The 24,898-nt window shown below is 41.4% G+C and overlaps 1 protein-coding gene across 9 annotated transcripts in view; it reads right to left on the bottom strand.

Moving 5' to 3' along the window:
• ANKRD6 (ankyrin repeat domain 6) overlaps positions 1-24,898 on the bottom strand; it is a 176,670-nt gene that overhangs the window by 16,739 nt on the left and 135,033 nt on the right. For 8 of the 9 annotated variants that reach the window (XM_050949267.1, XM_050949258.1, XM_050949262.1 and 5 more), the window contains 3 exons: positions 17,441-17,539; positions 7,606-7,704; positions 3,191-3,289 (listed from right to left, as the gene is read on the bottom strand). In XM_050949267.1, the coding sequence (XP_050805224.1) occupies positions 3,191-3,289; positions 7,606-7,704; positions 17,441-17,539 (297 nt within the window). The remainder of the gene's footprint in view (positions 1-3,190; positions 3,290-7,605; positions 7,705-17,440; positions 17,540-24,898) is intronic. The other variant, XM_050949266.1, reaches the window with a different exon arrangement.

Here is a 24,898-nt window from a genome sequence, read left to right on the forward strand (position 1 = left end):
ATAGAGCCCAGCAGCAGGACAAAACACCATGGGATACCTGCCTGATATGCTGAGAGTTTATTTCAAAAGAAGTCAGTGCTGCGTGTGCACACTGATTAAGAGGGAAGTGTGTAGTAAAAGCTAACCATATGGATGCAGCTGTTAATATGCACAAACTTAATCCAAAAGCACACACCCACGCACACATGTAGACAACTCCTTAGAATATTTGTTTTGCTGGTCTTTGTCGTTGAGCCTGCAATAGGTTTGCTTGGATCTGAAAATGTGATCATCTCAAGTAAAAGGGTTTTAGGCATTATCAGGCTCCCTGCTTCTTGTTCATTCTCCCAATTATTCTCCTTTTCATGTCTCACCTACTGCTCAAACACCAGTCACCGTCCGCACATTTTGAATTGGAAGAACTCTTACAGGAGTCTTAAGTCTTTGATTTGACATTACTGTGTACTGCAGTTCTGAATACAAGTCTCTGAACTGTAGCAAGTATTACAGGTTTTTTTTCTCTGAAAAAAGTTAAATATAGAGATTTTTTTCCCCTTGGGTTATTCTTTGAAGAGCCTGTACAGTTCTTTCATTATTAGCTGTTAGAAGTGTAAATTCGAGCAGCGAGGCAGAGAAATGAGGCTGCAGCACTTTGGTAGAAATTCACAAAAATTACAGAGGGAGCACAGGGAGCTTAGAGCTCATACAGTGGAACTGGCTCCTGCTCCTACTGAATGGCAAAACTCCCATTGACTTCAGTGACAGGGACTGGACTCAAGTTCTATTTCCCAGTCTCCTAAATATGAACTGAAAGGTGCAGATTGTTCACGGATGTAAAAACGCTAGTACTGATCTCACAGAATAATGTTTATCAGACTAACGATTTTTTCTTAAACCAACTTGTTTGAAGACAGCAACCTGACTCTCAAATTTGGTTGCCAGACAAGAAAATGTCTGTCCTAACATTTTGGATCAAGAAAGGAGTATTTTCAGAAATCACTTGTGTTGTATGGATATTATTGTCCCTCTCCTCAAATGCAAGCTTAAAATCTTGGGTGGACTGACTGGCGCATCCCACTTAAGGCTGGAAATGAAAGCTAGCCTCTAATCATTGTCTCTTTATAAATATCAGTGGATGGCAGTTGTGTTCAATCCTATACCATAGGGAGAGCGCATATAGAATTAGCCACATGCTCTTATCCTGAAATACAGCATGAACTGAAACTAACAATGAGAAGGAATTAAATAAAGTAGCAGTCTGGGTAGGCAAATAATCCATTTCTTCTGCTGTTTGGTGGCTTGTATAAATTAACTGAGCCTAGAGGCCAAATCCATTCTCCTCCACAGGGTAATGTGTCATTCAGTCAAGACACCCTGGATTCTGAGGTGTAGGTCAGCAGCTTGTAGACTGGCAATAAGTAATTATCACTTGTCAAGTTGTCCTGGCTGCCAGGCAATCTGATTTTTCCTAGTATGAATGTTTATAACAGGACCCTGTCAGCGCCTAAACCTTGACTCCTGCTATGCTTTATATTTTGTCATGCTGTTAGAACCACTGTGTTGAATCTTCAGGAGTATAAGAAGTTGAGAAGCGTCCAAAGAAGCCAGCTTTGATGAACTGAAAATAGGATTGAGTTATTAAGTAAAGTTAGGAAAATTCTTCATTGCCATTGGAAGCAAAAGCAGGGCATGTGCGTGTTTGAACACTTTGGGTTCTAACAGAGCGCCTTTGCCAATCTACTGTATTCATACACTTTTTAAGAGAGGTCTGTCTCAGAATGTCTTACAGTTTATGCATCATTCATAGCTTTTATGCAGCATTCACCCTTTTAGTTAAAATCTTCTAATGCACATAGCGCCCAAGTAAACAGAGAGCAATTCTTATATTAACACACACACACACACACACACACACACTCACTCTCACTTTCATGGTTCTGAATGTTGGAAAAAGTTCTATTGCCTGATATTTGTAACTATGTGAGTTATCTAAAGAATGTCTAATATACATAAAGATGAGCATCTGGAAATCAAACTCAAAGCCATATATATTATATAATTGATGCTATAAATCAAGTGAAACAGCATCATAAGATTATTTTGTTTACAAATTACAAAGTAACCATAAACAGTCTGATTGCATATGGGGGCTGTTCCTGTCCTATGTCAATACAGTATATAGTTTTACTCATACTCATTTTTATACCCATGTGTCCTTTCTTCTCTTTTCTCTGTTAGTATTCATTGGATAGTTTAGTTTTACAGACTGTAGTTCTTTTGAACTGTTGCTCATTTAAGAGTTTTATAGACATGTTTACTGAAATTGTATGGAGCATTTTTTAAAGGAAAATTACAAGATACAATAAGTATAGTAGCTCTAAATTCCTGTTGCCTGTAACAACACATAGTGATGTCCATACAATCTGACTGCTCAACTGGATGAACATTCCAAACCCTAATTTAACGTATATTGCCCCGTGCTGTTTTTCAGATTATTCCATTAACCTTTTGACTAGTGGGTGGGAAAAAAAAAATCTCCCAAGGGTATTTCATTTTGATCTTAGTAAAATTGTTTATGCCATGGCATACTGCACCAATTTAGAACATAATTTTACAGTCCTCACTTGGTACTCTATGTTTGTGTTATAAAATAGCTTGTTTGCAATTCTGGTGGGTCATATATTCAGTTCTCCTGAATTGCGCATATGATATTATAATACAAAGAGTATTAAGAGTTCCTCACAAATTTTTAACAAGACTAAATCCTGGTACATTAATGGAAACAAAAGATATACTGTTTTCCTTCTTTTGTGGTTTATGCGCTCATTTGACTGTAATTTCTGATAAATTGGGTTTTAATGCTATTTCCCTATTAGTTCAATTAATGTTTATTTTAATCATGGCCATTACAATGAATCCACTCAATATAAATTAGGACACTGTAGAGGTTTCCGTAAGAATTCCAGTGTTCTTCAGCCATAATTAATGTATCATTCGAAGTATTACTGAGCTCCTCCTGTGTCAGTTGTCAAAAAACAAAATTTCATAATGTTTCTGGTGGAATCATCCAGGCATAATTAATTCAAAGAGAATGAGAAATCCCACTAGGAACTGGACCACCACCTGTTAAGAAATGCCATTACCAGAAATCACCACCAATGAGAAACAGCCATTTTACATCGGAACTGAAAGCTTTCTACATGCATCTCACCTTGTTTCTGGCAAGAACATTAGCTCCTGCTTTAACAAGCAGTTTGGCAGACTGACTGAATCCATGCCAACATGCTTCATGAAGCGCTGTATTCCCATCCTGAAGAGCACACACACAAGAGCAGCAGTTTAGGGTGTTGTGTCCACACATACAGGAATGTTAAATTCAGAATTTAGGTGTTTAAACCCTGTTTGGGCATTAAAAATCATTTCCCTTTTCTTGCTATCTAATTCTGTTTGGGGATAGGCATATGTATGCTAGACCTAGGCTTAAACAACTTCCATGGGCATCCTCCTCCTTTCAACCCTCCCTGCCTCTACTTCACTAACCCCCGAGTTTCTAACCAAGCATAACATTATACTGACGTGTGTGCAGTATGGGCTCCATTGCTTTTCTTTGTTGGCATCCTTTCGTCTGTGAGAGATGGTGGGAATTGCAGCCTATGATGTAGATGGTTTGCTTTTCAGTGGTTAGAATTAGACCTGTTCATGTGTTTGTGATTGACTTGTCTTCCAGTTGCTGTCGCAGAAAGACTATAAGCCCTAAAGATAGTGACAGCTAATCAAGAATTGTCCTTTAGTGACCTGTATTTGGAACAAAAGGTGATGGGGATTATCTATGAAGTTCCATACGGTACGGTTTAACTGATGACTGTGGTGGTGTTTATATAGAATCATAGAAATGGAGGGCTGGAAGGGACGTTGAGAGGTTATCTAGTGCAACCCACTGCACTGAGACAGGACCAAGTAAACCTAGATCATCCCTGACAGGTTGTGCAATATGTTCTTAAAAGCCTCCAATGATGGAAATTACGCAACCTCCTTTGGAAGCTTGTTAGAAAGTTTTTCCTAATATCTAACCTAAATCTCCCTTGCTGCATATTAAGTCCATTACTTCTTGTCCTCCCTTCAGCACAGACTGAGAACAACTGATCACCATCATTTCTATACCAGCTCTCAAAATATCTGAAGACTTATTAGGTCCCCACCCTCAGTCTTTTCTCAAGACTAAACATGCCAATTTTTTTTAACCTTTCCTCATAGGTCAGATTTTCTAAACCTTTTATAATTTTTCTTGTTCACTAGATTCTCTCCAGTTTGTCCACATCTTTCTTAAAGTATGGCACACAGTACTACACGTGAGGCCTCACGACTGCTGAGTAGAGTAGAACTATTATCTCCCATGTCTTACATACGACACTCCTGTTAATACACCCCAGAATGATTTTAGCCTTTTTTTTCGCAACTGCATCACACTGTTGACTTATACTGAATTTGTCATCCACTATAACCCGTAGGTCCTTTTCAGGCAGTACTGCTGCCTACCCATTATTCCCCATTTTATAGTTGTTTTTCATTCCTACATGTAGTCCTTCGAACTTGTCTTTATTTAATTTCATCTTGTTGAATTCAGACCAATTCTCCAATTTGTCAAGGTTGTTTTCAGTTCTAATCCTCTGCTTCAGAATGCTTTCTACCCCTCCCAGCCTGGTGTCATCTGCAAATTTTATAAGCACACTGTCTACTTCATTATCCAAGTCATTAATGAAAATATTGATTAGTACCAAACCCAGAACTGGCCCCTGTGGGACCCCAATAGATATGCTCTCCCAGTTTGACAGCAAACCATTGACAACTGTTCCTTAAACCCTATTATCCTCTAAGCGCTTTCAAACTGATTCACGATTTTTTCCAGTATCTTTCCAGGTATCAAAGTTAGTCTGACTGGTCTATAATTCCTTGGGTCCTCTTTGTTCATCTTTTTAATGCTAGGGCAGGGGTGGGCAAACTTTTTGGCCTGAGGGCCGCATCGGGTTTTGTAAATTGTATGGAGGTCCAGTTAGAGGAGGGGGTCGTGGCCCGGCCCCCACCTCCTATCTGCCCCACCCTCACCCCCCATGTTCCCTGACAGCCCCTCTGGGACCCCTGCCCCATCAACACACCCTCGCTCCCTGTCCCCTGACTGTCCCTGGATCCCCGCCGCCCCATCCAACCCCTCCTCTTATTCCTGATGGCCCCCCCGGGACCCCTGCCCCATCCAACTACCTCTTCTCCCTGTCCCCTGACCACCCTCGGAACCCCTGCCCCAACTGCCCCCTGCCGCCTCATCCAACCCCCCTTCCTTCCTGACTGCCCCCCAGGACCCTTGCCCCCATTCAACCCCGTTTCCCCCTGACCACCATCCACACCCCCACCCCCTGACCACCACGCCAAACTCCTCTGCCCTCTATCAAACCCCCGCTGCTCCCTGCCCCCTTACCATGCTGCCTGGAGCACCAGTGGTTGGCGGCACTACAGCCGGGCCACGCCACCGCCACTATGCAGCACAGAGACTGGGTCGGGCCGGGCTCTGCAGCTGCACTGCCCCAGGAGCTCACAGCCCCGCCGCCCAAAGCATCGCACCTGCGGTGGAGCGAACAAGCTGAGGCTGCGGGGGAAGAGGGACAGCAGGAGAGGGGCCAGGGGCTAGCCTCCTGGGCCAGGAGCTCAGGGCTGAGCAGGATGGTCCAGCGGGCCGGATGTGTCCTCCGGGCCGTAGTTTGCTCACCCCTGTGCTAGGAGAACATAGGTACTATGTTTCCTCTTCTCCAGTCCTCTGGCGACCTCAGATGTCCTCCATGAGTTCTCAAAGATAATCGCTAATGGAGCTGAGATTGCCTCAGCTATTTCGCTAAGTACCTGAGGATGAATTTCACCAGGCCTGCTGACTTCAATACATAGAATTCATCTAAATATTCTTTGACACATTCATTCCCTATTTTGGCTTGCTTTCCTTCCCCATATATACATGGCAATGGGTTTTTACACCGCATAGCTGAGAAATGCAGTGAATTCTCATCAGGGCACATACATTTGTGCTACAGGACTAAGGCAAAAAATAAGATATGGGGGTGAAAAGGGTATCCAAATACCATCCCGGAGAGGGGTAAGGGTCCTATCAGACTTCTTGCTTTCATTTTGGTGCTGAGTCTGCAGACACCAAGGAAGTTCAAGGGCTGGGGAAAAGACTCTCCTGAAACTTCATACAAGTGGCTAGTAAAGAAAACCCCATGGAAGGCGTTTGCTTTGTAGTTTTGGGTGTCTCCCTCTAAAATGTACAACCTGGAACTCAGCTTCTGACCTAAGCAGAGACAGGGTGTGAGTGTGTACGTAGTAGATATTTGCTTTTATTAGCAGCCTTATCTCAAACGTGGATTAAATAAAATCTTAAATAGAATATGAGCTTTCACGTATAGACCTACTTAGCTCATGTTTTCTCTACAGTCCAAAGCACTTCCTAGAGAATCAATATTGCAGCACTACCCTATGTATTGTTGCACCCAGAGTACTATTTAACTCGATGCTCTAGCTGATCAGTCCAGAAATATATTGGGAGTCAACTTGACTGGGTAGTGGTACGTTATGTTACCAAGCAACAAGCCCATCACTTTTTATTGCCCTATCTGGACACATCTATATTACTTAGTTGGGAAGCAGCATCTCTGACTATATCAGCTAAATCAATTCCAGTTGCAAATGAAAAAGAAATGATTTCCTGCCTAATGAGCCAACGAGTAATGATACCTCTGAGGAGGGATCAACACGGTTCCTTCACAGACATTCAGTTCATCCAGAGAAAAGCAACAAGAATGATTAAAGGTCTTGAGAACATGACCTACGAAGGAAGGCTGAAAGAATTGGGTTTGTTTAGTTTGGAAAAGAGAAGACTGAGAGGGGACATGATAGCAGTTTTCAGGTATCTAAAAGGGTGTCATCAGGAGGAGGGAGAAAACTTGTTCACCTTAGCCTCTAATGCTAGAACAAGAAGCAATGGGCTTAAACTGCAGCAAGGGAGATTTAGGTTGGACATTAGGAAAAAGTTCCTAACTGTCAGAGTAGTTAAACACTGGAATAAATTGCCTAGGGAAGTTGTGGAATCTCCATCTCTGGAGATATTTAAGAGTAGGTTAGATAAATGTCTATCAGGGATGGTCTAGACAGTATTTGGTCCTGCCATGAGGGCAGGGGACTGGACTCGATGACCTCTCGAGGTCTCTTCCAGTCCTAGAGTCTATGAGTCTATATCTTTACTTACTGCTCAGCTTCCACTGAACTAAGTTTTCTTAGTAGCTCTACATGCTGCTTCACTAGCTGGCTGATTCCCAATGTGTCCTTTGAAGCCTGTGGTCTTTATCATATTGCCATCACGAGGAGAAAGTCAGACTCCTGGCTCAGAGAAGATCAATTTACCAGTATGTCCAATGTAAGTAAAACAGGAGAGTATTTCCAAAGGGAAGTGGGGTTTCTTATCTGCATAATTGCTATTAAATTCAGATTAAATCGTTTACTCCAGAGTATAAATTCTAAACAGCATATTCCAACGAATGCTAATATTATAGTCCAGTGCAGTTATTATCCAACAGGTCTTCTCATTACCTTGTCTTGTCTGTCCAAAGCGCACCCCTCCTGAATGAGAGTTGCTATTACATCTGTATTTCCTACAACAGTGGCCCGGTGCAAGGCTGTCTGATCACCCTGTAAAAAGAAGCAATTTATTTTAATCAGTGCCTGTCCCACCTAATTTTGAATCCATATAAATACACACACACACACACACACACACACACACACACACACACACACACACACACACACACACACACACACTTACTTTATACAGATATCATATACACGTCCCATATAGTGTAACTATATTTACATCACACATACCATTCAAATACTGGTTATTGTTGAAAGCAATACCAATAAACTACAATCATTAAGGTTTCCAAGAGTAATGGAACCATTATATGGTTTACTATTGCAGACCACCAGTTTACTACCTTTAATTCCTGAAAATACCCACAGCTCATTGTTATAACTTCTCACTGGAAGACTATCCCAGATGCAATATAGGGGATACTTAGCACCTAGTTTTAAAATTACTACAGCACTAATAGATAGCCAGCTTCACATACTAATTTTGGCTCCATACTTCCAAGTACCCACAATATCTGTAGGGAAGAAAAGGGCATAGAATTAAGGTCTCTTAGTTGTATCTCATCACATTGGTCTTCCACGATCTTATCTTTATGTTTGTTTGTTCATTCTCTGCAGCTATTTTGAGTCTGTGGTGCTAAAACAAATCCCATGATCTCAGCTAGGCAGTGAGACAGAGATGACTTCCACGTACCATACAGGAGACCTGGTTCTGATTACCAATCAGAGCCTTTCGCTTCCCAGACTGGGAATCCTGTACAGTCCAGCTCACCTACATGGTGTTTGCCAAAACACATGAATAGGAGAAATGTGAAATGTATACAGAAGGGGAAAGTCTGGAAATAGCGAGAAGTAATAATCACAAAAATGACTTGTCTGATACTATCGATAACCAGATAATGACAGACTTCAATAAAACACTAAAAACTGAAGATTGCCATGTTTTTGTCATTCTTGACTGCAAGAATTTAGATCCAGATAACTGAATATAATTGGGGTAGCTGAATAATTGAATAGTTTGCCAGGTGCTAAACAACTGTCAAGTGAGTTATAAATTGCTCTTAAGGGGGCTGGTTTTTTCTACTGAGACTGAAGACATTATTAATTTCTACAGCAGTATTACCAACCCCAAGCATTCAAAAATGCCCCCAATAAAAGATGAAATTGGTTTAAAATCATGAGGCTGATTTTTAAAATAATACATTTTGGGTTAATTGTATTTCTTTTCTGTGTTTTGTGTCTTCAGGGCTCATGTTTTAAACTTTTCTTCACTACCATGAAAGCTAGAATTTTTTTTAAACAAAAGCTAAGAGTCTCATATATTTACATGGCTCCAAGATCTGAGGCCTTAAGAAAAACACCAAGCATCGCAAGAGCTGGCAACACTGAGTATTTTAAATATGTCTGAACTCTTCCACATTTTCCTTAAATTAAAGCCAAAATAAAAAAAGTAATCAAAAACCCCTAAACTGAAATAACTCTAAAAGACTATATCTCATTACAATTGTATGGGTCATATGTTTATTGACAACTATTATTATGCAGCAATCACATGCTCAGGGTCTGACTGCCATATTTCTGATGGGAAAGGAATTTTCTCCAGGTCAGATTGGCAAAGACCCTGCGGGTTTCGTCTTCCTCTGCAGTATGGAGCACGGGTCACTTGCTGGTTTAAACTAGAGTAAATGGTGAATTCTCTCTAACTTGAAGTCTTTAAATCATGATTTGAGGACTTCAGTAACTCAGCCAGAAGTTATGGGTCTATTTCACAAGTGGGTGGATGAGGTTCTGTGGCCTGCAATGTGAAGATGGTCAGGCTAGATGATCATGATGTCTTGCAATCCGTGAGAGGATTCAACAATGTCACAGCATTCTAGGCTACCACTGATATTGCTAATGCAGCATATTATTAATTTGAGTAGTATGAATTATGCACAGACCAGTTTATCTTAGCATTAAAATAGAAATCCACCATTTACTATTGCTATGACATGTTTAGAAGGGCAAAACTGTGAAAGACATGATAATAAAGTATACAGTGAAACAGCATTTGCCTGTGGTGTAGGAAGCTGTGAGAACTGTGGTTTCTACGTATGGTTACTCCACCTTAAAGGTCTGAAACATTCTTTGTGACAGAGTTCAAATGGAAGACAAGAATGGAATTGACCCAGTGTAGCTTTAAATAAGGATTTTCTCATAGTGCTAACTCAATTCATTTTTGTTGTTACATTATTTTTTCTTATTTCTATCCTGACCCAATTAAAGTAATTGCAGTTAATTAAACTTACATTTAACTTACTGGCTTCTGGGAGATAACAGTTACTCCTGTGAACATTTCACTTTAATTAAAAATAAACCAATAGCTGAAAAGCAGATAACCTCGCTTTTCACAGCTGCAGCAGGTGAGCCTGCTTGGGAGCAAGCCATTCTCCAAGCACCCCACTCTGCCACCAGGCAACATGGGCCAGCTTGCTTAGGTTGTCTCCAGGTACTGTAGTGAGAGAATTCTCCAAACACAGAGTACTCACTGAGCAAGGCATTGAAGGTTGGATCACAGAAATGTAAGTGCCACGTCTGCTCAGATTTGAATTAAATTCTGTTAGCGCTTTGACCCCAATCATATTCTGCTCAAAGGCACAAAGAAACTAATTTTACTCAAAGGTTCTCAGTCATTCACAGGACCCTTGATATTGTAGGAGACTTCTTCGAGAGTTATTGAGCACCTCAGAGATATATGTTATACTGACTACATATATTGTTTTAACCTGCCTCTCCCCCCATTTGTAAAATTCTAGTGAAAATATTTTGTCTTTTAGGACAGAGCTAATATCAGGATGCCTTTATGTGGTCAACTGCAAATTTTGGCTTGGTTATTTTATTTTGTGCATCAGCTTTTCTCTGCAAGTGCAGAGTCTGAGCTTTCAAAGCAGTGTAATCACTGTCTCACATTTCTCTTTCTGCATTTACATTTTTCACACTGCCTATCTCTTCCTTTTATTAAAAAATAGCTCTGGCTCCAAACAGCACTTGCCCGAGCCCTGCCTTTAACAGTGTGTATTGTAGAATGCATCACAGGATACTGTTCTGGAGACTGTGAGAAATACAATACCTATAGTGCATATTGATTTTGCAGACAATCAAGTGTATAAATCTGAAGCAAACACTTTATGATCTTGTTTGTAAGTGACTTGCTTACAAGGGAGTTTGCAGACAACAGGATCAGTAAAAATGAAAAAAAGAACAACAGTGCTGTTATACAGATGTGACCTTTACCACTATGATGGAGAGGAGATTTGCCTGAACTGAAACACTTAGGAGCTAGATTCACCAGGGGACTGAGCATTGCACCACCTGAGGCCTGGTCTACACCTAAAAATTAGATTGACCTATCTACATCGCTGAGGGCTGTGAAAAATTTCACACTCTGTGTGACAGAGGTCAACCTACACCCATATGTGCAGGTTGGTCAGAGGAAAAATTCTTCTGTTAACCTAGCTACTGCCTCTCAGAGAGGTGAATTAACTACAGCGATGGAGAAACCCCTTCCGTCAATGTAGAAAGCATCTACATTACAGTGCTTCAGTAGCACAGCTGCAGCACCATATCTGTGCTGCTGTAGTGTAGACATGGCCTAACATTTAGACACCTTGTCAAAGTGGAGGGATCTGGCCTGTCCACTTTTCACCACGGGCCCGTCCCCCTGCCCCTCTTCTTCCTCCTGAGGTCCTACCCCCGGCCAGGCCAGAAGCTGGAGCCTGGCTTGGGTCAGAGGCCTGGAGAGCCTGGGCAGCTGTGGAGCCTCCACCTGCCCGGGGTGTGGCCTGAGAGCAGCCCCCGGCCCATGTTCCCATTCCTTGGGCCCCCACCTAGGGCAGGTGGAGGTGTCCGTGGCTCCCCAAAGCTGCCCAGGTGACTCTTACCATGGCTCTTCAGCCCAAGGCCTTGCCCCCAAGCCAGGCCAGAAGCCGAAGCCAGGTTATGCTAAGAGCCAAGCGGGCAACTGTGGGGAGCTGCGGACCCTCCATGTGCCCTGGATGGGGGCGGGAACATGGGCTGGGGGCTGCTCTCAGGTCCTTCACCCAGGGCAGGGGGAGGGGCCTGGGCTCCATAGCTGGACTCCAGCTTAGCTGGTTGGCGAGACTGCGGGGACAGGGGCAGGGCCATGGAGGTGATTGAGCCTCATCGCCCCCTCCTGCTTTTAGGAAGAATCCATCACCCCTGCCTTGTCTCCTAGTGGAATTCCTAACCTTGAGTTTGGGACCCAGGCTCCCTATACAATGCAAGAAGAGAGTTAGGCACCTAAGAATGGGATTCAGAACAGCCAGCATGCTGAAAGGGAGCTACATAAGCCAGCCACCAGGAAATGCCAGGGAAAGGGGTGTGGCCTAAGCCCCATTCCTCAAAGGGAGTTAAACCAGGGGAGGTACCTATTTCCACTCAGGATCCCCAGCCATGAACCCTCTGGTGTTCCCAAGCTAGGTTAGTGTTTTTTCATGAAAAAGTGAGGAGGAGGTGGTGCACTCCTTGCAACCTTTAATCCACTGGCTAAAACTCACAGCCAGGATGTTGAAGAACCACGTTCAAATCCCTACTCTTGAACCTGAGTCTCCCCTCTACAAGGAGAATGCCCTAATCACTGGGATACGGGTTATCCTGGGGCAAGTGTCTCTCAGCCTTTCCTGTTGAAGCTGTTCCACTTTGTATAAATAATTAAATGTTCACTGGAGAAGGGGACTTTCACGTGCACCTCCCAGGGGAGAGCCCAAACCACTGGTCAATTTTCTCTCTTCCTCCCCCTCCCTAGTCCCAAGGAATATTTAAAGTATTTATATACAATGGAACATTTCCAAAAGGAGAAACTGAGCGAGCCCTGGGAGGTGGGAAACCCAAGACACAAGTTCAAGACCCTGCTCCAGTCAGGCAAAGGGGGGATTTAAACCAGAATCTCCCACATCCTGGATGAGTGCCGTAACCACTGGGCTAAAGGTGGCCACCCTTGCTCAGAGCACAGCTACCAGACTGGACCCTGAAGGCAAAATAGGCAAGGGAGCACCCAGTTTGTAAATCCCACTGTTGCTTCTGCATGATCTAATCAAGGAACTTCACTTCTTCCTTTATCTACCAGCACCCCAACAGTAACATTCTCTTCTTTACTGCCTCCATCAATGCTATCATCTCCTTTAAGGAGGAAAGGTTGGATACTCCTTCCAATCTCACTTGTTGCCTCCTCCCACCACTCTATCTTGCTGTTTACAGCATTCACTGCCCAAGTGGGTCAAACTATTTGTTGTGAACAAATTGTCCTGCCATGGGAGTGCTGAATTAAAAAAAAAAAAAAAATCAACAGCAAGATAATCATCTTCAGTCCTGAGAAAAACTACTAAGTTTGGAAAGTTTTAACCTTTGAAATCAAAGAGTGAAAAGTAATGTTTCTTTAGCTTATTACTAATTAAAATCATACTTTTTAAAATACGGAAAATGATATCAGTAAGAGCACAGGACTCCTAATAACATATGAGTATTTCAATATTCTAAAGTAGTTGAATCAGCCATTCAGGGCTTCCAAGCACTGATGTGAACTTTCTATTCTCTTCTCCCTTGCTAAACAGAGAGAACCATCATGAAATCTCAATAATAAACATTTTACTCTTGGACAATAGTGATAAAAGGCCAGCAGAAATGATCAAGGCAAGAAAGTATAAACATAACTAAAGGACATTAAAAAGTCAGTTATTGGAACTGAAAGCACTTTGCATATTTACATTTTGGTTGAAATAATTTTAAACTTTGGGTTATAGCCCATTTGTGTTAGTTTCTTCAACTTAGATTTTCACATGAGGCTCCCAGAAATAAAGGTTCATTTTTTTAATGACATACTTTCCATTGAGATAGTCAGAAAGTTTTCAGTGGGATGCCAAATGAGGGGTAGATAATTTTTATGCAAAGCATCAAGAATGAAACCCAGCCATGCAACCATGCACCATTTTAGGAACTCTAACATGCCAAACTGCCAATCCAAGATTTTACATGCAGCCATGTCAGAGGGAAGCCCAAGACAAGATTGATGCACAAGATTTCTAACCTCCTTCTCTCTTTCTGATCTTCTAGGTTCCTTTCTAGCCTTTCTCCTCTGGTTTTTCTCATCTTTTTCTTCCTTGACTCCTTTCACCAGGGCAACTTTCTCCTTGACTATTTCTGAAGTATGTGCTGTATGAATACTCATTGACCAATCAGAGATTGTATTAGCATTCCAATAAGAGTTTGCAGGATTGGCGGGGAGAAGGAAAGAATTAGTTCCCAGAGTTGCATACTCTACAGAGCTGGTTTCCACAGGTTGAAATTCATAATAATCCCACTCCAGGCCACTGGAGGTCATTCTTCAACTAATTCTCATGTTTCTTAGTGTTTAAAGTACTTCATCTGCAGAACATGAAGTTAGTATTTTAATCTCTCCACAACATTTAGAATTATCCACTTCTATTCGCCATGCGGCAGATGAAAAGTTAGTTCTTGCATTTATGAAGATATAGATATTCAGCTCAAAGTTAAAATTTTGTTATTGGATTCCCCCTGTCTTTTTAAAAACTGAAATAGAACATGGATCAGATTTTTAAAGTTGCAAGAGAATAATTTGCACGTGTTATTGCAATAATTCTGCATAAAAATATTTTTTAATAAATTATCTGATTATTTTCCCCAGGCATAATTTAAAAATCTAACTGTATATTTATGAATAATATTAATTAAATCGATGTTGATTGACAATATTAGATGCTGAAATCTATCAGTGCCAACAGGACAAAGGGTTTCTTCCTCAGTTTCTGACACATAGTAACAGTGACTAAAAAGCAACAGAAACATCTCTGTGTGATGCAAGTAAAAAGTGTGCAAAAATGGATTGTACTAGGGGGAATTTACAGGTAGGAGGCTTTTTTACCATCTGAAAACAAAGCAGAAATATTTCAGCCCCTAACACATTTCATCTCAGGCAGTCCCGTGACAATCCCCAAGTTAGGAGTTTTATTCTCTTTCCCTCTTTTCCCTAAGAAACAAACTCAAACAGCACCACTCAGAATGCAAAGAAATTCTTGGAGCTCTCATTATATCCAGAGGAGATATCCAGTATAATACAAGGGGACCCAAAAATGGAATTCAATTCTATGAACATAGGCTTTACAACATAACCACATTTCTAGTTTGTTCTTAAAATTAGTTACTGTACTTGGTACAGCATCACACTGTGGTGAGCCAGGACTTGGTGAAAGTTACAGGAAAAATGAATGAACTGAATATATCTGCAAAGGAGTAAGATTCACGCTTTGGCTGATGTAATGATAAATTCAGATTTACAATTTTCCCAGCATGCCTACTTTTATCAGTTTCTTCAGAATGCAATGTTAGATGTACAAATAGCACAGATTTTGTGATAACAGCATTCAAAAAATAGTTCATTTCCACCCACCCACCCACCTACCCATAAAATCACAACTGGTAAATAATTGGCATAACTTGGATTCTCAGAGTAGTTACCTTACTTACAGAAAAGCTGACCGTACTTATATATTTTCTGTAATTTCTTTAAAACAACAATACTCTGCACTAATTGTGCACATCACCATTCATGGAGAGGATCTGAAAACACTTGACAAATATGAATTAATCAAGCCCCCCGATACCTCTGTATATCAGGTCTTAGCCCTATTTTACAGAGACGCAAACTGTAGCAATGAGGGGTTAGGAAATGGAATTACTGACTCAAGAGCAACTCCCTTAGTACAACAGTGGTTGCAGAAAAATCAAGGTTACAAGCCTACCAGAGACTACCCTAAATTTCAGTGTCAGTGACAGCTAGAAATAGAACCCAGCTGTCTAATGGTGAGATTTTTCAAGATATTTAGGCACCTAAAGATTCAGACAGGTGTGTGGTGGAAGTTTCAAAAGCACCCAATGGAAGTTAGGCACCTAGGTGCTTTTGAAAAAAATCACACTAGGTGCCTATCTGCATATTCAGGCACCTAACACATTTAAAAATCTGGCCCCTAATGCCTAGTCCTGCATTCTAAGCACCATAGCACATGGCCTTGCTGACCACTCCCTGTGAGAGAACCTAAATAGTGCAACTATGCGGACACCACTCAGGTCAGGTCTACACTACACACTTACTTCAGTATAACCACCAGGGCTGGCTCTACTATTTTTGCCGCGCCAAGCAGTGCGCCGAATTGCCACCCCTGACAGCGGTGTGCCGTTAGTGTTGCATGCGCGTTTCCGGCAATTCGGCAGCAGCTTCTGTCTTCAGCCGGAAGACAGAAGCTGCGCTGCCGCGGACAGCTGAACATAGAAGCTGCCGCCGAATTGCCGTCACAGCGGAAACGCACATGCCGCCCTAACAGCACACGGACTGCCCCCGCCATCCGCATTGGCAATTCGGCGTGCTGCTTGGGGGCAAAAACACACGGACTGCCGCCCCTTGCAGACTGCCACTCCAAGCACCTGCTTGGGATGCTGGTGCCTGGAGCCGGCCCTGATAATCACATTGATCAGGGGTATGAAAAATCCACACCCCTGAGCAATGTAGTTATACTGATGTTAAATTCCGCCCCCCTCTCCCTCTCCCTGCCATGTAGACAGCGCTACGTCAGTGGGAGAGATTCCCCCACCAATGTAGCTACTGCCTCTTATGGAGCGGGAGTAACTAATCTGATAGGAGAGCTCTCTTCTGTTGGTTTACAGCATCTTCATCAAAGCGCTGCAGCATTTGTAGAACAGACCTCTTGGGTCAGAGACACAAATAACAATGTTAAGACTCCTGGGAGCAGGGTCATTACTCCTATCCCAAGTTGGAGCACCACAGAAAAAATTAGAGGCAAAATTACAGTCTGTTAACAGGAGTCAGCAATGAATCTGGACAAGTTTATTTCAATCTGTTAAAAACAATACAGCCTAACTCCTTGTTTGTCAGAGTGAGAGACCTAAATTGATAATACAAATAATTCCAATGTCTCATCATCTAAGCAACGTTTTCCCTAGCATTCAGTTCTAGCATTATCATTGTTCTCATAGAAAAACTGAGAAATACCAATGATTTACTTTTTGAAAACTATCATTTGCTAATTGTAAGGATGATCACAAATAGCTTACACTATTCATTTATCATCCCAGGTTATGAGAGACAGGGAATAACTCATACTGCAGGCATTACACTGGTAGCCAATTTGCTGTGGTACTGTACAGTACTTCAGGCCAATTGCTCATTTTTCTATGCTCTCTGGAGAAGAGCTTCTGCATTTTGAAGTCCTCTCTGTTGCAAACATTCCTGGCAGATTATATCATGTAAAGTGTTTCAATGGGGCTCCTGTATGGCACAAATGAGCTCGTATTTCCATGTATGTATCAAATGGCAGGCAACATCCTCTATTACTACTCACTCAGGCCTGGAGTAGAAAGGCATCTTTTAATGCTCTGCTACAGCTTGAAAATAAGGACCAAGCTACTCATCTAAAACATGCATCTGAGGAAGTGGGTATTCACCCACGAAAGCTCATGCTCCAAAACGTCTGTTAGTCTATAAGGTGCCACAGGATCCTTTGCTGCTTTTACATTTTACTATGACTCTGATACACTTTTACTTGTCAAGCTTCAAAGGTGGGAGACTGATTCTGTTCTAATTTCACCCCCACCTTTAAGAAGCAAAATGCTAGCTCTGTTCAGAAACTGAGTCATTGATTGGAAGAGCAGGCCCCTTGGTATAAGAATGGTTGAATCTACTTACATCATCCTGAATGTCCAGGTCACAGCCTGCCTTCAGCAAAATCTGCACAACACGGAGATGCCCTTTGTAGGCAGCAAGATGTAGAGGGGTACGGCCATGCTGTGAATGAAGAGAAAATACTGATTTTTGTAGATCACTGGTTAATACATAGTATTCATCAAAACTTACCCTAGGCATTTCTTTTCTTCATATTGGTGTGTTCACACCTCTGTCTGGGAAGCCTACTGTTTAAAGCTGCAAACTGCTACACAAACTTTTACATGTTCATTTTATAACAGGACTTCCCTTATTTTGCTTGTGTGTTGCAACTGCCTCTTTCTCCTGCTGCTTTCTGCTGCATTTGGATTTATTGGCACCATCCTTGAGACAACACCTTGTCGCAATAATACCATAAAATAATACAGTAAAAACAAAATTCAAGAAGCTCTGCTTCTTGCAAACTCTGATCCAGCTCTGCATTACAATTCTACAGTGGAGATTAATCAGTTTTTTGCTTCTGTCTTTTCCACGGGCAACGATGGAGGACTTTCAATTCCAGTACGAACTCATCCCTTTAAACACCCTTCCAAAAACACACTATATTGCAAATGTACTATAAATCATTACAAAGACAGTGGTAAAGTCCTGCAATAGAAATAAGCATTAGAATACTGATGATTATGTCAACAGCTCTCCTTTGAAAGAATGACAGATATGTCACCTCTAGCATTGCCACCTTTCTAATGGCTGTAACTGGAACCCTGAAGCCCCATCCCTGCCCAACCTCTTCCCTTGAGACCTCACCCCTTCTCCATCTCTTCCCCCAAGGTCCCACCCCTGCATGCCACGTGCTGTCGCAAGTCATACAAGCAGCCTAGCACCGGAGGCAGGGACTGCCTCCTTCCTTCTGCTTAGGGTTGCCACAGATTTAAAAAAAGACATTGTGGCTTGTCCAATTGCACCCAGACACACAAGCAGAAACCTGGACTGCCCGGGTTTAAACCAGATGGGTGGCAATCCTAGTCACGAAAAGTGACTCGAGTTAACATATGTGATAGCCAATCCCTTACTGCCTATAAACTGGGAACAAATGTCTCCGTCTTTCAGATATCGCTTATTTTACTACATTCCTAATCCCTAACCCATACAAACAGTGTTTAAACAGTATACATCAGAAGCAAATCTACAGTTCAACTGAGGACAGGTCCCCTGATGGCTACAGGGAACAGGAAAGTTTTAATTAGTAAGATACAGAAATGATGTACAGTTTTGGGGGATAGGAGAGAAGGAAAGTAAGAGCTGACTTTAAAATAAGATTGTTTTTTAATTAGGAAAATAGCTTTTCCCAGCAAGTGGGTTATAAAAGTCTACATTAAAATGACAAGAGAGGAACATTGTTCAGTTTTAATTGCACTCAACTGGATTATCATTTGACTGACTTTAAAATGTCAAATGATTGCTCCTAAGGAAGACACTGGGATATGTGTTTAAGAAGAAGGTTCAAAGTACAATCATATATTAATAGGTTCATCAGTACAATAAAGAAGAACGAAAATAAAGAAGTTTGCTAAGATTGTAACCCTAATAAACTAAATTAGAAAATATGAGCATAAAAGAAATTGAGTGGGTAAGTAAAATAATTAGTTTCAGGAATGTGAGGAGTAAGTGAAAGACCTTAAAGAACTGTAAAACAAGTATATTGGAAAACTGTTCAACATAAATTTTATTTCATCACAGTTCCTTAAGATAAGTAATTAACAATCCAGTCATATACTAGACCACCCACTCTTCCATCGAGAATCACAATTTCTCCACCCAAAAGCCACCTGTAGTTAATAAGTACGAACTGATGTTTTAACCTGGTCTAGATATTCTTTGTTTCAGGAATCCATCAGGTTTGTTTTACTGTGATTGAGCAGATTAAACTGCACTAGTAAATCGAGCAACAGAATAAGTGAACACCTCTAGCGCTGAGTGACTACTGGTGGCCTTCAGTAACTGGAAAGGAATAAACCAACCATTAATCATTATTTATTATTTGTATTGCCGTAACGCCTACGAGCCCTAGTCATGGACCACAGTCCCATTGTGCTAGGTCCTGTACAAACACAGAACAAAAAAAGAGTCCCTACCTCCAGGAGCTTACAATCTAAGTAAATTCTTGGGGTTAGTAAGAAACTTTCCCAGTGGGAAGGTTACTCCAGGATACTTTACTAGATGAACCACTGTTCTGGTCTGGTATGACAATTCCTGTGTTCCTAAGTAGGTGGTTAAGGCCTTGGACACAGCTTCCATGTAATGAAAAAATGTTGAAACCTTCTTCTCTCACAGAACTGCTAGAGGGAGAACCCAATAGCAAATTAATTAGTTAATTATTACATAGCACTTCAAAGATGTGGAGAGTGCTAGTTAATTGTTATTTCCCTTTTTAAAACTCAAATGAAGGAAAAGTTCATACCCACTCTGGAACTCAAATATTTCAAAGTGCAAATAATTTCTCTGATATTTTCCCCTAAATAAAAGTGAATGGCTCATCCCCATCAAGTACATTTTTGTTTCACAGCTCTGAGGCTTTGAACACAGCTTGATTTCTTCTTTCACAGTCTGCCTTTGAAAACACCTGAGGAAGAAGTAAAGCTGCATCGGCAAACTCACTAAACAAAACAGCCAAAACAAAAAGCCAGCGAGAAGACTGCCACAAATTAAAAAACGTCACAAACAAAAAGTTGTAGCTTTGTTTAAACAATGAATAACCTGCTGCTTTTACAAGTCCAACCTGATCTAAAGATGGCCTTTATTAAGACTGTAGGTAAAGTAATGGCTGGCCCAACTGCATGGAGTATATTTCCTTTTATTTTATTACAGCTTGGAGGAGATCCAGGGCTTAGTGTCAGTTTCAGGTAACTTAATAGCAAAAGGACACAGAGAGTCTCTAGGCAACATTAAAAAAAAAAAAAAGGCCAGACTGACAAATGATTCTGGGGCATGAATTGAATGCTTAGATTATGAATATGGATTCAAACAAGTTTAGGCTTATAGGTTCTTTCTACATTACTTAATTACAATAAATAAATCACATAATCAGTTGTCTCACTTCCCAGTAAGCTACGGATACATCACCATAACGTTTGATTGCAGTCTGTGCATGGAGCGGAAAAAAAGCCTGCTTGAAGCCAGCTCACAAGGGAGAGCAGAGTTAACTATGTGAATATGTTCAGTGGGGAAACTTTCTGATAAGATAACCATCTCCAACTAGTGAAAAAATGCTGCGGTGCAGCCAAAGATCTTTTGTTAAAAATAAACTCTGAAAGGGAGATGAAGAATTTATTTTAATATGAGAAGATGTTTACCCCTTGGATCATTTTCCTCACTCAGCACACCTCCCTACGCACGTACACAACACACACATACCCCTATGAGTTATATGAAGATCTGTGAAACATACAAATACAGCTCAGGATATTCATATTATGGGGGGCACACCATTGTTAAACTGTCCATTGTGCATACGTACTGTGACTATTATGGTACGTGCTGCATCATTCAATGACCTGAGGCACATAAAATATAGTGGCTCCAACGATTTACTAATCTTTAGAATACTAGCTAATCTCTAGGGACCAAATTCCTCCCTGGTGTAACTCCATGACTTTACTGGGGATGTATTTAGTCTCAGGTTTTTAACTCTTTGGACTAGCCAGTTTCTTACTGTTTGGAAGTGGACAATGCAGGAAAGGGAGAGGAGATTTCAGGATGCTGGGAGATGGAACAAATCACAATTTTGGGGGTAGTAAATCTGTCTGCCCAGCGCTTTCCTGAAGCATGCAGAATATTCAGTCCTGATTTACCCTGTCTCCCCTACCAGTTACCTCTCCCATCGTTTTCTCCCTGTCTGTATTCCTGTCTCACTTCCCCCCTTGCCTACCTCTTCTTGACTCCTTCGTCAGGCTGCAACTAAGGGGTTAGGGGTCCATATCAGGAGTGAGGCTACACACATGGGAAAACTGGAATGGAGCCAACTAGCAGTGTGACACCAGGCAGGCAGGGCTGGCAAATGAGAAGAAGCAAATGGATGGCTTATAGTTGGTTGTAGGCCTGCAGGGCCTGGTACGGAAGGCTAGTTCCAGTGCTAGGAGATACTCATGTCCTTCATGCCCTAAGGCTAAGGAATTAACTTCAGGGCAACTTAAAATGTCCTTGCTTTGGCTCATCTGTGTCACTACTGTACAATATATACCACATAACTTTGTGCATTTCATTTCTAGTATTGGCAACCCCTAATATTTGAATATCATGAGCAAGGCCCCCAAAACTCCTGAGACTGGCTTAAAATTCGTAAGGTTTACAAATAATAAATTTGGGGTTCTTTTTATTTGCATGATGGCTTTTCAACTTTCAGGGTTCATGTTTCCAACCTTATCTCTGCAACTATGAGGGCTAGAAACATTTCTTTTAATGAAAGCAGAAATTCTAGTGTTTCCATATGACTTCAGTGCTCAAAGCTTTAAGAAAAATACCAGAGATCATGTGTCTCATCTCCTTTTTATACCCAATGGCATTAAAACTGGAGATGCAGAAGGGATGTCTAGCAATGATATAATCTGGAGAACCAAGAAAACTGAGTTTAGGTCCAGAGATCAAGCTCATGCTCCTTAGGCCAGCAGAGTCTGGGACTATGTGGAAAAAAAAAAAACCCCACAGCAAACTCATTGTAGGAGAGAGCTTAGGAGTCACTCTCTGGCTAACACAAGTAGCAGTGCTGACAGACCTTGGAGAGAGAAGTGTCCCGCTCTGTTCACCTGATAAAAGGTCAATGCCATGTCCGCAGACCTTGGCAGCAACAGAGCTGTGCTTGCATGATTCTGTTCTTATCTTCAACGATTCCATGTCAGAATGGTGGCACTAGAGTTGCAGCTGTAATGGGGGGGTACTGACAACACAACCTCACTTGGCTCAAATTTGTATTTATTTCTTTTTAAAAGGGAGCACCCTACCCACAATGCTTGGGGAGAAAGGGGGAAGAAAATAAGTCTCCCATTTGACAGTAGCGTGTCTTTCCTCCCTCAGCATCATTTGCCATCCTCCACCATAACACCAGAGAAGATCTTGTGTGAAGGCATATATGCAGCAGCGGCTCCAGGCACCAGCGCTCCAATCGTGTGCCTGGGGTGGCAAGCCGCAGCGGGCGGCCTGTTGGTCCCTGTGAGGGTGGCAGTAGGGCAGCCTTTGACGGCTTGCCTGCGGGAGGTCCACCAGTCCTGCGGATTCGGCAGCCATTCGGCAGCGGGTACGCCAAAGCCGCAGGACCGGCGGACCTCCCGTAGGCAAGCTGCCGAAGACAGCCCACCTGCCATGCTTGGGGCAGCAAAAAAGCTAGAGCTGCCACTGCATATATGGTTGCTCACTGCAAGGAAGGCTGTTGTCATAGAGGTGATTGTGAAAACAGACACAGGCTTTTTAATAGGCAGATCACTGACCTAATAGTTTTTAAACAGTTCACAAATATTTTGAGAGAGAGGGGTATTTCAAATCCAATTACTAATGCTGGCTTGATAAACTTTGGAGCTGTCATGGTCTATGATTAGGGTGACCAGATAGCAAGTGTGAAAAATCAGGACAGGGGATGGGGGGTAACAGACACCTATATAAGAAAAAGCCCCGAATATCAGGACTGTCCCTATAAAATTGGATCATCTGGTCACCCTATCTATGACGCAGATATGAACTGGGGACTTTAACAACTTAGATGAATGAGCCAATAAAATGGTTAGTTATATAAATGTGTGTGTAGAAACTTTTATTCAAATGTAAATTGTTGCCTCAGGGGGCCACAAGTCATGTAAATCCTCCTCAGCTGCTAGTTTATTGACAAAATAGATTGGAACTCTTACACTGAGACTCATGTCAGTGCAGCAATTGCAAGTGCAGGGCCAGATTAAGACCTAGGCAAATGCCTAGAGCCCACATTCGTATGGGGGAAGAGGGAGAGGATTTTTATTTTATTTTATTTTAAACCAACGTGGATTTGCACACAAACTGAAAAAACTTCCCTCACATGAGTGGTGGTGTGATCTGGCGCACGGGGTCACAAAGCCACTTGCTCAGGTGAGGGAAGTTCTTTCTGTTTGCACACAAATCTGCACCAGTGGATGACTGGGTAAAGATAATACACACAGCTGAGACTCACTTTGCCATTGCTAACAGAGTCAAGGAGAGAGGAAGGCACCAAATAAAGAAACTGCTTCTTTATTCAACAAAGTGAGGTCCCAGAAATTTCATTTGGTATTCCATTGTTTAACAGTGTGATTAAAACTGCGATTAATCATGATTAATTTTTTTTAATCAAGATTAATTTTTTTAGTTAATCATGTGCGTTAACTGTGATTAATTGACAGCTCTAATAATAAGTAAATGAAAAGACTTTGGGGTCTGTTCAAAAGCATCTGGCGGTCCGGATTTGGCCCATGGTCTGCCTATTGACTACCTCTGATGTAAAGTATGTATGATTTTCTGCTGCAAAATGTTGTTCCATGTGAGCAGCACATGCTTTGGTATTTTTAATTTTTTTTTCCTTAAACATTCAAAGGCAATAATCGCCATTTGTCATCTAATGATCTAAGAACAGAGTTTCATAAGAATAGCTGTCAAAAAACAGGTTTATATTTAGGTTTACAACCTGTAATCAGTTCCATGAGACCTTTGTGCCCATGCAGAGGTCGGCTACAACAGTGCCATGAGAATGCCTATTCTCACTTTTGGTGAGATTGTAAACAAGAAGTGGGCAGCATTATCTCCTGCAAGTGTAAACAAACTTGTTTGTCTGAGAAATTGGCTGAACAAGAAGTAAGACCGAGTGGACTTGCGGGTGCTAAAATTTCACATTGTTTTATTTTTAAATGCAGGGGTTTTTTTACACATAATTCTACATTTGTAACTTCAACTTTCATGATAAAGAGACTGCACTAAGTACTTGTGTTAGGTGAACTGAAAATTATTATTTCTTTTGGTTTTTTACAGTGCAAATACTGGTAATCAAAAATAAATATAAAGTAAGCACTGCACACTCTGTATTGTGTAGTAACTGAATGTAGAAAACATCCAAAAATATTTAAATAAATGGTATTCTATTATTGTTTAACGGTGTGATTAATCATGATTTCTTTCTCTAATTGCATGGTTAATCATGATTAATTTTTTAATTGCTTGACAGCCCTACTTATTATCATTATTGTTGCTTTTTTAATATTATTATTTTCTCTGGAGGCTGGACCTTGACTATACCTTTGACCAAGAAATTTGAACCTTGACAAAAAAAATTGACTGTCCCTGCTTTACATGACTGCACTCGTATCTTCATTTCTTTCAGCTGTTATGCTATGCTGACACTGTAATTTATTCTCAGTTCTGTTTTTAGATGTACCTTTTTATCCAAATTTTAATGAAGTTTGAACACAAAATCCAAAAATCTTTATCAGATTA

Source organism: Gopherus flavomarginatus, chromosome 4, assembly GCF_025201925.1.
Source record: "Gopherus flavomarginatus isolate rGopFla2 chromosome 4, rGopFla2.mat.asm, whole genome shotgun sequence".
Taxonomy (NCBI): Eukaryota; Metazoa; Chordata; order Testudines; family Testudinidae; genus Gopherus; species Gopherus flavomarginatus.